We start from the raw sequence: 13,261 nt of genomic DNA on the forward strand, positions 1-13,261 counted from the left end.
AATGAAACCTAGGAATTTAAACGGGGAACATCTTTGCTTTATCACATGGAAGTTGAGTATAATATAATCTCCTAAATGAAACCTAGGAATTTAAACGGGGAACATCTTTGCTTTATCACATGAAAGTGGAGTACAATATGATATCACAAAAACACCTAGAATACACACAGGAAGTAAATTGCGCTTTACTTAAAAAACTTGAGAGTGTCTGCTATTCTCCTTTAAAATCTCATAAGAGGACATTGTGTACTTTCAGAGTATTCGAGTGGGTGAGTGACTTAGTGATTTTGTGCTGGTGTTACAAAACTAGGGTTTTGAAACAGAGCACAGCAAAGTTTGTTAAACACTGTATCTGGATTCAAACCATGGTAAAACCTGTGAAAATGAATCCACTTCCAGCGTAATAGAAGTTCAGAGACATCAGTTACATCCATAACTATTCACGCAAACCTGAGTTACCAAAAATAATGACTTTAGTTCCAGGAATGTTTCCACTGACATGCCTACTTTAACCAGACGTTTCGGGTTTTGAAATGAGTTATATCCATATTTAGAAAAAAAGATAAAGATCACTTGAAATTGAATTCATCTTGAAAACTGTGTTGCTTTTCCACGTTTTCACACATGCGGTGATAATGAGCCTTACGCTAATGTATTTACTTTATAACGCCATAGCTTATTCAATGGTTTAATCAGGTCATATGCTTGTTAGTCATATCTACAAATAACTTACTGGTGTTTACTTACTCCAACATCAACATCTGCTAACTCTATCTCACGATATGGTACGAATGGACTAGACTGATTCAATATTGATTGTACATTATTGAAGAAAGTCACAACTGGCCTCATTTTCATACGCTGAAAACATCATAGGAATATTTAGCAATATTCTTGGTCTGCGCGGAGTAGTTTCCCTGAACCAGTTCCTCCTTTGGAATCTGCAGTCAAAGATATTGGTTGACAGGAATCCAGTCTATTACCCGTCCAGACCATTTTTATCAGTTCCTTAAAAACATATGTATTCTTTGAATTCAAATAGCGCTACCACCCAGAAGATCCCCCACCCTCCCCTCGTCTCCCCATCCCCCCTCAGGCTTCACAGCTGGCATGTTACAAGCTGGCTCGGGTTACCCCGCCAGATTGCAAGTCGGGAACGCTGTTGTGGTGTCTGGCCTACGCAAGACTTACACCGATCAAGTATAATACTCTGTCACTCGAGAAAGACAGGGATCCGAAATCAAACGCCTCTGTCAAGAACTCCAGGTGATAAACCCTTCACAGCACTGCTACTATATATATTTAGCTAATTTGATCTTTTTGATGTGGGAATTGGCCCAGTGCACGGCGGTTGTTGAGGGCCGGGGCAAAAGCCCCGTGGGGGTCCGGCCGTCGTTACTAGGGCTTAGGCTGGATGAACATCGGCAGCAGACAGCCAGGGGATTCGTAGATGGGGAGGGGGGCTTTCTCAGTCGGGGAAGGGAACGTTAAGTGGAATGCTCGACCACCAGACGTTGACCTGGCCCCCGTTCACCTTTAACCCATAATATGCTTGCTCAGCAAAGATAAATGTTACAATGTATGTTTTAACAACGGAACATATTTAACAGAGATGTGAGGTGAACTTGTGTGTTATGTAACACGATCAGTGATATCATGGTAAGATTTGGTTGATAATATCGACAGTGATTTGTCAGCCTTGGAATGTGAGACTTATTAGCAGGAGAACAATGAGATAAATGACAACTAGTTTTAGGGATCTACGCCTCCTGTTCATATGTCGTTGTCAGGCAAGTGTCAAATAGGTGATGTGAACTTGCTTGAGAACGACAGTAGAATCTATGTCGAAACGTCGCCTATACAGAATAAAGACGTTGAATATATCCATAAATATTACCTTCGGTCTTCATCTACCCAACTTTTAGAATGCCAGTCAAAGAGGTCATGGGATGAGTTGCTACATTTAATAGATAATTTTAAATAACATCCTCGTACAGTTCAATTTGGTCGAAATACCCCTTGTCATACACATGGGTTAACTTTTTTACTTTGACGCCAAAGGCCTGGTTCCATTCGATGGGAATCATCGAGCTTATTGCTGGAATAAAATATGACTTAAATTCACAAATCGCAGTGTGTTATCATGTGCAGGTGGCCTGGATCGTTGTTCTTACTATCAGTCACTGGTCTCTCTTATCGGTCGCCCATTGTTTAACTGCCATGCACAGAACAGCATATTTGCTACATTATTCAACACTCAGAACTATTTAGCTGATGTTGGAAAAACACATAAGACTCATTCTCAAAGGTTGTTTAATCAAGGTTACAGTACTCAAAAGAGGGTTGTGGAGTAGCCTACTGGTTAAAGCGCTCGTACGTCACGCCAAAGGCCAGGGTTCAATTCCCTACATGGGAACAATGTGTGAAGCCCATTTCTGGTGTAGCTGATGTTGGTTGAATATTGATGTTGGTTGAATATTGCAAAAAGCGGCGTGAACCGATATTCACTCACTCACTCACCCACTCACCCATCCACCCACTCATCCATCCACCCACTCACTCACCCACTCACTCACTCACTCACTCAAAAGTTATATGCTATGCATGTCGAGGGATCTTCCAAACTGCATGCAACAGTAACCAATAATTGTCCTGTGCAGTTCCATATTTGGACTTGCACCACACGTGCACGTATTGTTAACCTGTGAAGATCCGGGGTTAGTATTAATCTCCGGTAGAGAGATTAACATGGTAGGGGGGAGTAACTCTAAGCAGTTTCACGTGACGAATTTGACTTGTGGCTTGGACCATCTTCCTGCGCCATTGCAATATATTACTACTAACAAACAGGGGGTGGGGTAGCCAAATGGTTAAAACGTTCGTTAACCACGCCGAAGACCCGGCGATGGGTACGATGTGAGAAGCCCAATTCTGGTGGAATATTGCAAAAAGCGGCGTAAAACCATATTCACTCACTCACCAATAACAAATCACTGATAATATACTCACATACTCGTAAGGTAAAAAAATCATTATCAAACATACTGAAGAGTATTTTCTGATGTCCAAAGGCCCTGTCACTCATCGCTACGTTAGTGAATGTGAGCTGGTTCGATATATCTTGCGGTCATACATATTTTTTATTTTATTGAAACGCTTCATACTGCGTTCGAACAAAAAAACAATCAGCGGATGAAATATTTTTAGCGGTGTGACTCTCAGTTATGACATGAGCGTTATCTCCCTTTAATTTCCGCTTTCCGAAACATAAACAAATCATGACGGAGGTGAGTTTTCGTAGGGTTGTATCTTTAATATTTGGATAAGATACAAAGTATTTTGTAAATGAACGAGGCCGAGAAACATTCAGTGGTAACTGGATATGATGAAAGATCTAAATTTGACTCATTTGATAAGATAACCAATGTAGGCGTTGCTTACAAGAAACAGGGATAATCACATGATTACTTCAATTCTTTGTGGAAGCTTTACATCAATGTCCCTTATTTTCATCTGTAGGAGTTATGCTGTGCCGTTTCACTGATACCATGCAGGATGCGGAAGTATTTACTTTGCCGGCACCTCCCCTAGATTAACCGGGAACCGCGAAGTGGGTCAGCAGTCAGGATATCGCCCAATATTGCAAATACACCGTCATGTCCTGACTGCCAATGCCAAACTCCATCGCGGCTCTCGGCCTCTCCCAGATAATGCCCTAGGCATTCAATAGTCACAATGATTTAAGGGTGAGAACAGAAAGGATGAACCTCTAAAACACGTCAAAATTCTTTTTAAATTCCATTCCTTACCATTCCTTAGATCGATTGCAAATAGCCATCCAGTGTGAAAAATAAAGGCAGTGCTGATTCCATACATACAGCATGTAGGATGTTTGATCATCCATATCACCAATGACTATCCATATCATCAATGACTATCCATATTTATTCTCATCAAAGTTAAATAGCCAAAAATGCCCATCAAATCTGTATCAGTACGATCAGATTTGTAACATTTATACTCTGTCTACCTCATACTTATATTTTCATTCAAGGAGGTATAGCTATCAACCTGGATTGCTCAACCAAAATATGTTAACAATTTTAAATATGTTGATAATCATTCATTCACACTACTACATTCACATATCCAGAATATTTTTGTGGTATTTTCTTAGCAATGTCTTCTGTGCAGTTATCACACATTCAGACATTCAGCACTTTTTAATTCAGTAGTCACCAGACAATAGCTCATGCACCTTTCTATTCATTCACATTTCTCAAAACCTCCAAACTTTGTATCTGACTTCAACAGCACTATGTTGATGTGATACTTGTTAATTTCCTTCAGGCTAAGCACCTATTACCACAGTGTCATCCACAAATAGTTCACTTTATGTGATCAGTGATCTTAATCCTATTAGTGAAATATCTTTTCCAGGTTATTCGACAGAAAACAACAGAAACAAATGTTTTCATTGTGTATGAATATCCTTTTTGGGGTGTGAGTCATGCAGTTATTCCATAAGGACAGGTAGGACATTTGTGTACAAATCTATGACAATACAGGGATAAGGTGGTCAGGCTAGCTGACTTGGTTCATGCTGCTGTCGTATATCACTGCCACCATCCATCTTTCAAACTCCACTTCGGTTTTGTTCTTCATTATGACTTACAATGTATGTATTATTGTAATGATTTTTTATCAATGTATTCCTTCCATCACATTCCAGGAACTGAAGGCAAGTCTGCACAAGTTAATGGCCATGTAAGTAGTTTTCATTCATGGCATGTCTGGTTTTTCTGTCAAATCTTTCTGTGAGTGAGTTTATTTTTATGCCACGCTCAGCAATATACCAGCTACAGCACAGAAAAGTTTATTGTCATGAGAATTCTATAGTCAGCTCGAGCTAAAGAGCTAAGTTTAGCTCATGCATTGATCAGTTTAGCCAACATGTTACAAGAGGATGATGGTCAGCACCTGATGTTATGGCTTTGTGTAAATGTCCAACAGCCATTTTGCATCCTGCACAGTAATAATTGTCTTAAGAAACAGCTGACATATACATACCATGACATAGGTCAAACCTGAATCTTATTTCTGATGTCAATTAATATCTCTGTTTGAGACATCTTTAATTCATTTCAAGATAACTTCAGTTCATTTCAAGGCATCTTCAATCCAATTTATTTTGTGTCTAATTTATTTGAGGTTGACTAGCCTAGGGGTTAAACATGTTAAAGCGGTCGTTCATCACAACAAAGACACATTTGTATAGCATTTCTATGTTATTCTGTATAGCTCTATCTCTCCTATCTCTACTAGCTACTTGTCCACATCTGTCATCTCTAGTTGCAGGAATCTATACTATCTATGTACATACCAAGGAGAGGGTATTCTAAATTGGAGAACTTATTCCTTATCCTTTTTCTCTGTGAATAAAATATGTTTAAAACAAAACCAAAGACACAGGTTTGATACCTTACATGGGTACGATGTGTGAGGCCTTTTTCTTGTTTCCTGCACCATGGCTTTGATGGAATATTGCTAAAAATGGCATAAAACTGTACTCCCTCCCCCACTCTACTTTTGTGCAAGATTCTTTAAAATGATTGAAGATATAAGTTATTTTGAAATAAATGTGAAAACAGCCCTTCTTCAATAATCCATAATTTTAAGTGTCCAGGTGTATATATATTAGTAGATTCTCTTCATCAGCTGCTGAGATATCTGTGTGTATGGTCTGTTCCATGTCGCTGTCTTAAACAACTAAAGACTTCAACTGATAGCTGGCTTCCAGGATCTGTGCAGAAAGTCAGTATGTAATACACACTATGTAAAGCTTCTTCACTGTAAGGAACTTCAGTTAATTAGATCACAGAGATCAGCAAAATAAGTGTTGCCAAGATGGAGTGGTATATTGTTTGTGCTGTAGTGGGGTTCATGTGAAAAAGTATCAAAATACCATTGACCTTTACAAATCATGCACTTTACGTGTTACGTAGGAAAGGTCAAGTACTTTGCATGTAAGGAAAGGTCAAGCACTTTACATGAAAGGTAAGGTCTAATATGTAACCTGTAAGGACATTTGTAGCACTTTGTGTCTAAGGAAGGGCCAACCATTTTACATGTAAAGAAAGGTCAAGCACTTTGGATGTGAGGGAAGGTAAACAATTTAACATTTAAGAACATTTCAAGCACTTTACATGTAAGTTAAGGTCAAGCATTATATGTGAGGAAAGGTCAAGAACTTTACATGTTAAGGAAAGGGTAAGCACTTTGTGTGTTTACATGTAAGGAAATGTGAAGCATTTTACATTCAAGGAGAGGTGAAGCACTTTACATTCAAGGAAGGGTCAAATACTTTTTGTGTAAGGTATGGACAAGCACTTTACATGAAGGGATAGCTCAAACACTTTACATGTTAAGGAAAGGTTAAACACTTGATGTGTTTACATGTTAGGAACTTTACATGTAAGGAAAGGTCAAGCACTTTGCCTGAATGGAAAATTCAAGCACTTTACATGTTAAGGAAATGTCAAGCAAATAACATTTATTGAGAGGTCAAGCACTTTTTGTGTAGGGTAAGGACAAGGACTCCATATATGTTTGCAGAGCGCAAGCACTTTACATGTAAAGGAAAGGTTAAACACTTTATGTGTTTACATGTAAAGAAAGGTCAAGCACTTTACATGTAGGGAAAGATCAAACTCTTTTCATGTAAGGTAAGGACAAGCACTTTACATGTAAGGACAGCTCAAACACCCTACATGTTAAGGAAAGGTTAATGTGTTTACATGTCAAGAACTTTACTTGCAAGGAGAGGTCAAGCACTTTTCATATGAAGAAAGGTCAAGCACTTTGCCTTAAAGGAAAATTCAAGCACTTTACATGTTACGGAAAGGCCAAGCACATAACAATAAAAACATTTATTGAGAGGTCAAGCACATTTTATGTAAGGTAAGGACAAGCACTTCATATGGAAGGATAGGTCAAGCACTTCATATGTAAGGATAGGTCAAGCACTTTACATGTATCGAGAGATCAAGCTCTTTGCATGTAAGGATAGGTCAAACACTTTATATGTGAGGATAGATCAAGCACTTTACATGTAAGGAAAGGTCACAAACTGTTTTCGCTCACCTAGACCAATATCTAATCGAGTAGTTTCTGAAATATAATTTGACAGACAAAACATTTGCTTGACAAGTACTATTTTCATAAAACATATTCAGAGTGAATGACTGAGTTTAGGTTTATGCCACTTCCAGCAATATTCCAGCAACTTCACAGCAGAGAACACCAGCAATGGGCTTCACAAGTTGTACCCATGTGGATAACTGGCCCCCAATCTTAAGCGTGACAAGCAAACATTTGAACCAGTAAACTACCCCATTGCTCCAAATATTATCAGAATGAGTGAGTGAGTTAGTGAGTGTAGTTTTACACCACACTCAGCAATATTCCAGCTATGTGGCAGCGGTCTGCAAGTAATCGAGCCTGGACCAGAAAATCCAATGATCAACTGCAAGTGCATCAATCTGCACAACAGGAACCAATGACGTGTCCACCAAGTCAGCGAGCCTGACCACCCAATCCCATTAGTCACCTCTTACAACAAGCTAGTATATTATCAGAATGAGCCCAGAGACTATCTTCTTGTAACTGCTGTTATCTAGACTTGCATGGGCTGTGTTGGGTACATCTGTTTCGCTGTCTGTAAGACAGATTGGGGCATGCCGGTATTCTATGGTCAGTGTTTCAAACCCCAGTCATGTACACAGAGTTTTCAGCACCATTCAACAGGCTCATGGTTGTCACAAATATGGTAAAAGCCTGAAGTCGGCTTCACTTCATATTTACCTCCTTCATTAAGGAGACACGCCATCACATAAAATATATTGTGTTCTAAGAGGTGGTGTTCCTAACTCACTCACACTTTTATGGTTGAGATCATTACAGAGACTCTGGTCGAAGTTCCCCTGGGTGTCAGCCTCCATAATCATTTAAGGATTTTAAACATATTTTACCTTCCTTAGAAAATGTACCTTCTCCCAATGTGTGGTCTTAGGAGTTGATGAATGATGCTTGCACAGTTGCTAGGTGAACCATGTTTGAATGAGTGCCAAATTGCAGGAACAATCAATGTGTCCGTATGATTCCGAAATATCTGACATTTTTCATGTTTCATTAATGTTAACAATAGATTGATGCCCTAGATAAGATAAGGGGATACTCCCAACTGTGATTTGTTGAATCATAAGTGTATTGCCTCCTTAGGAAACCAAAGGACAAGGTAACCTGAATGCTTTTCTGTATGCTATCTCTTTCTGATTGGCAAAAATTGTTTTAGAAATGTTCGTTCAATGCGAGGTGACATTATCGTGGAGTTTTAGGCAACAGTGAAATAAACATGTTCTTATAAAGTAAACTTGAAATTTCTCAGAAACGTGTCAAATGTTTGTAAAGTACAGTGGGAGTCTCATGTAATTTTTGATAAGTGAAGTAAAGAATGTACTTTTTATCTTATTGTAAATGTAGATATTAAGGAGATAAGTGGAATGTAAATACTTACGGTCCTAAATTAAACAATTAAGCATGTTTTTAGAGTGCTAATTTGTAGTGATGACTTTCAAACATCGACTGGTGCATCAGGTGTGGAATGCTGGGTATCAAGTTACCTCCCTTGCCATAAACTGTCAGTACCACTATATATGAAGTCAGGGAATATTCAGGAGGCAAAGAATTGTAAATGTCTGATCATTTATATTAATTCAATGCACTAGAAATATTTTAGTAGTCAATATGTTCATATGGCAGGGACACAGGAAGCCTTGCCTTCTGAACTGCTGGGATATTTGCTATGCAGAGCTACCTTTCTCATACCAGGGTCCTCCTCTTTCAATATCAGACTTTCTCTGATTAACACCTCTCATGAAAATAATATCAACTTTGTTAGGCCAATCATCTTGTTTAGTTAAAATACTCCCTAAATGTAAGCGATTGTCAAGGTGACCTACAAAAGTTTTAGCCAATTCTTGAAGTATGGAAACTTCTTTTGTCTCTGTCCTCAATGTATGAAACAAGCCCTAACCCCAACAAGTCATTAGGGCTGGTAACTTCAAAATGTTACCAGCCCAAAAAGGCTTTAACCAGACCAGATCAGATGTACTTACTCAGATGAATGGAACATCTGAAACTTTTACCAGACCATCGTTCTCGCAAGCTTTAAATTTAGACAATCCGGCAGAAATCTAGTCCATCTCGGGTGGTGGGACGGGCCTTATTTTATGCACTGCTATCCCCAATAAATTTTCTATGTCTTCAACACAAAGATTATTGCCATGAGACTGGAGATATTCACTTAAACTGTTACATCTTTTTCCCTTCTCATGTTCATTAGAGGCTATCCTACTGTGAATTCTATAAGGGCAAATGCACTTGGAATGTTCAAAAGCATGACAGAAAAATGTCACTAATACTGAGTTAAAATGGCTGTTTTCACTATGATTATATCATATAGGCAGACTTAACTCTCCAAGCCTGAAATTTTGCATATTTATGGACCAAATGGCTTGAAAGGTCTGTATCAAGGTTATTATGAACACGGTTGTATCAGCGGGTGGATACGGTGACTGGAGAATCTGTTTGGTATTAGATGACGAGTATGTTGACAATGACGAAGGCATAGTTTAGTTCGAACTTCTTTCGTTGCTTACACAAGACATGACAAACAAGTATACATGAATGAGGTGAGCGGACTTCCAGCTCAACCCCTGGGCCTTTCCAGCAAGCAGCATAATCCTGCTTGCGGTCATGCCTACACAGACAGTCGGAATACCAGACTCCACACTCACCAACAACGTAGATGTGAGCATACATGTATATATACAGTTTTTAACAACAATGGACAGGCAAAGATTCAACAATGGACAGATAGAGAAACAATAGCACTTCCTTCTACAGTTGATGTGATGACAGACACAAGGGGGATGACCAATAAAGGCCATAAATGTCAGATACAGTAATTAATGGGAGTGACAAAGAGGAACAAGGTAGCTGACAAGACAGTGTATGCTGTGGTAGTGATAAAAATTAAAAATGCAGATTAAATAATAACAAATACGTCTCGTATGGCTTGGTTACATAGTTTGGGGATTTTAGAAATATTTGGACGTTGGCTGTCCCTAATTAGACACTATAACAGTTGTAAAACTGTTTCCTGTTACTTCTGCTGTTTTACTCGTATTATCCTCATCTCATTGAAACATAGGTAATAGTACTCACTAGTGCGAACTAGTGATGTGGGGTCAGGTCACATCTAGATGACCATCTGTGAACTTTCACCAATGAATGACAGGAGCTTAACATTAGCCGATCAGAAGGCTTTCTTACTTTACAGTACTTGTTTCAGGTATTTGAAAGGTATTTTGGATAATGGCTAATGAGTGACATTATATGACAGCATTTCCCTTGGGCTAAGGAAAGCCTTTTCCTTTTTAAATATGCTGACTTTCTACTTTTAAGGACATCTGTGAAGATCTGGGTTGAAATTGGTTTTCAGCAGGCCGTGTTTGTTGTAGTTCTGAGACTGTAGTTCTGTTACGGTATAGGTTTTGCTGACACTGTAGTTCCTTTACAGTGTATGTTTTGCTGACACTGTAGTTTGGTTACAGTATAGGTTTGGCTGACACTGTAGTTCGGTTACAGTGTAGGTTTGGCTGACACTGTAGTTCGGTTACAGTGTAGGTTTGGCTGACACTGTAGTTCGGTTACAGTGTATGTTTGGCTGACACTGTTGACCCACAACACTTACAGTGTAAGTTTGGCTGACACTGTATTTCTGTTATAATGGTTACAGTATGGCCATGACTATTCTGGTTTTGTTTTCAGGGTGGATGGCCTCCTTGCAATAGTCATCACAGATAGAGAAGGGGTTCTGATGCTGAAAGGTAAGCAGATCATTGTATCACCATGTTACCATGGTTCCTGTGTTCCCCGATTTAAACTGTGATTTTTTAATTTGAGTAGTACTATTATGAAAAACAATCATTGAAAATGTATTTTGTTAAAATTGAAAGCTGATATTGATGAAAAAGATAACATCATGGAGGTTACAGAACATATGTGTGAGGGAGTGAGTGAGTTTAGTTTTACGCCGCACTCAGCAATATTCCAGCTATATGGCAGCGGTCTGTAAATAATCTGGACCAGTCAATCCAGTGATCAACAACACGAGCATCGAATGGGAACTGATGACATGTGTCAACCAAGTCAGCGAGCCTGACCACCCGATCCCGTTAGTCGCCTCTTACGACAAGTTGCTGAAGGCCTATTCTACCCCGGGACCTTCACAGGTACATAACATATGCCATATTGGGATTACACTTTTTTAGCAAAGTACAAATTCTAGTACTTTTTAGGTTGAATCCCAACCTGCACCCCCAGAGTCAGGCACTTGATGTCTCAAGTCAAATATGCAAAGAAACAAGCCTTACAAGCTCAAAACATGTGCCTCCCTTCCAATTAGAAGAATGTCGTTTGTTAAACGTTATCAAAATCAAAATGCCATCTAAATTTATTGCCACACACTGCCCCCAAAATGTATAAAAACAGATTGTTTAAAGCATGCTGTATAAGAGATTACTCATGCTAAATAAAAGCAACCTAAGCTTAAGCCATAGAAATCATTAGCAAATCTGATGGATGTCTGATATTTCAGTCTTGTGTTCAGCATGATCAAAATAAAAATGCAGTTAAAATTTACTGCTACACACTGGCCAAAAAAATGTATAAAGCATGCTAAATGATATATTACTCAAGCTTCATAAAATTAACCTAACCTTAAGCATTTGAAATCATTTGCAAATCTGATAGATGTCTGATATTTCAGTCTTCTGTTCAGCATGATCAAAAAATGAACTGATGTTAAAAGTGCACCAAGTTTCTTCTGATGATATCAGAGATGATTTGGTTCTTCATAAGAATGCCAGTGCAGTGTCTGTGTGTGGTTGCGGCAGCTAGGAAGTGATGTTCTTTCACATATCATTATCCATCAGTTAGCATCTGAAAGATAAGTTTTCTATACCATGTGTCGCTACAGTCATGGTAGGAAGAGATACATAATAAATCATTGCAGACATGATAATTGCCCAAGATTGCAGGAGTTGTAGCATTCAGTGCTCTGCTTTTTGTGATGCACGAGGGAGGAATGTGGTGAACACAGCTCTGCTCTTTATTGACGTATCAAATGTGTGTTTGATGGTGATTTATCAGATAGAGGGAGGCGAGGGTAGTAATATGTTGGAGATAGCCCGGGGTGGTGGAAGTACAGGGAGCCCGAGATTGTCTCTATTCCTTGTGATGGTAGACAGGGGATATCTTCCCCTAACCCCCTCTGTAGTACACTTTTTGGTCCCTGGACTTTCACAAATGGCGTATAGAGTATGAACTGGGGGTTCTCTTCTTTCTGTGTCTTATATGACCTTGTTCTACACTTCATTACCTTTCTCACTGCTACAATCCTCCCTTTCTTCATTGCCACCATTACCTCACCTTTCTTCATCCTCTACCCTTCACCTTCACCTTTCTTCCTGCCCCACCCTTCACTGCTCCTTTTCTTCAGTGTCATTCATTGTCTCCCTGCCTTCTTCCCCCACTGTTCACCTCCAATTTCTTCATCCCCCACCCATCACCTCCCCATCTTCATTGCTGCCCATTACCTCTCCTTTCTTCATTCCCCAACCTTCACCTCCAATTTCTTCATCCCCCACCCATCACCTCCCGATCTTCATGGCTGCCCATTACCTCTCCTTTCTTCATTGCCACCCATTATTACCCTTTCTTCATCACAAACACTTCACCTCCCTCCTCTTCATCTACCATCCTTCACCTCCCCCTTTCTTCATCACCCACCCTTCACCTTCACCTTTCTTCATCCTCCACAGATCTTGCATCTCTCTTGTGTTGGGATAACCTATTGGTTAAAGCGTTTGCTCATCATGCAGAAGAACTGGTTTGAATTCCCCACACGGGTCCATTGTGTGAAGCCCATGTATGGTGTCCCACACAATGGTATTGTGATGGAATATTGCCAAACATGGCATAAAACCATACACACTCACATTCTGCTACCTCGAGGGTGACCAGGCTGTTTTATTACCATCCTAAAGATTATTATCACATGGAGCTGGTGATGTATACTGGAATACCTTCACATTTATCATTTGATTTCTCTTTAACATGCCTCCTGGACATTATA

At 39.4% G+C, this 13,261-nt stretch overlaps 1 protein-coding gene across 1 annotated transcript in view; it reads left to right on the forward strand.

The window, feature by feature from the left end:
• Positions 1 to 3,244: 3,244 nt before the first annotated feature.
• LOC137283454 (ragulator complex protein LAMTOR3-B-like) overlaps positions 3,245 to 13,261 on the forward strand; it is a 43,274-nt gene continuing 33,257 nt past the window's right edge. The window contains exons 1-3 of the mRNA XM_067814955.1: positions 3,245 to 3,287; positions 4,733 to 4,767; positions 10,894 to 10,952. Of these exons, the coding sequence (XP_067671056.1) occupies positions 3,279 to 3,287; positions 4,733 to 4,767; positions 10,894 to 10,952 (103 nt within the window). The 5' untranslated portion in view covers positions 3,245 to 3,278. The remainder of the gene's footprint in view (positions 3,288 to 4,732; positions 4,768 to 10,893; positions 10,953 to 13,261) is intronic.

Source organism: Haliotis asinina, chromosome 5 (genome assembly GCF_037392515.1).
Source record: "Haliotis asinina isolate JCU_RB_2024 chromosome 5, JCU_Hal_asi_v2, whole genome shotgun sequence".
NCBI lineage: Eukaryota > Metazoa > Mollusca > Gastropoda > Lepetellida > Haliotidae > Haliotis > Haliotis asinina.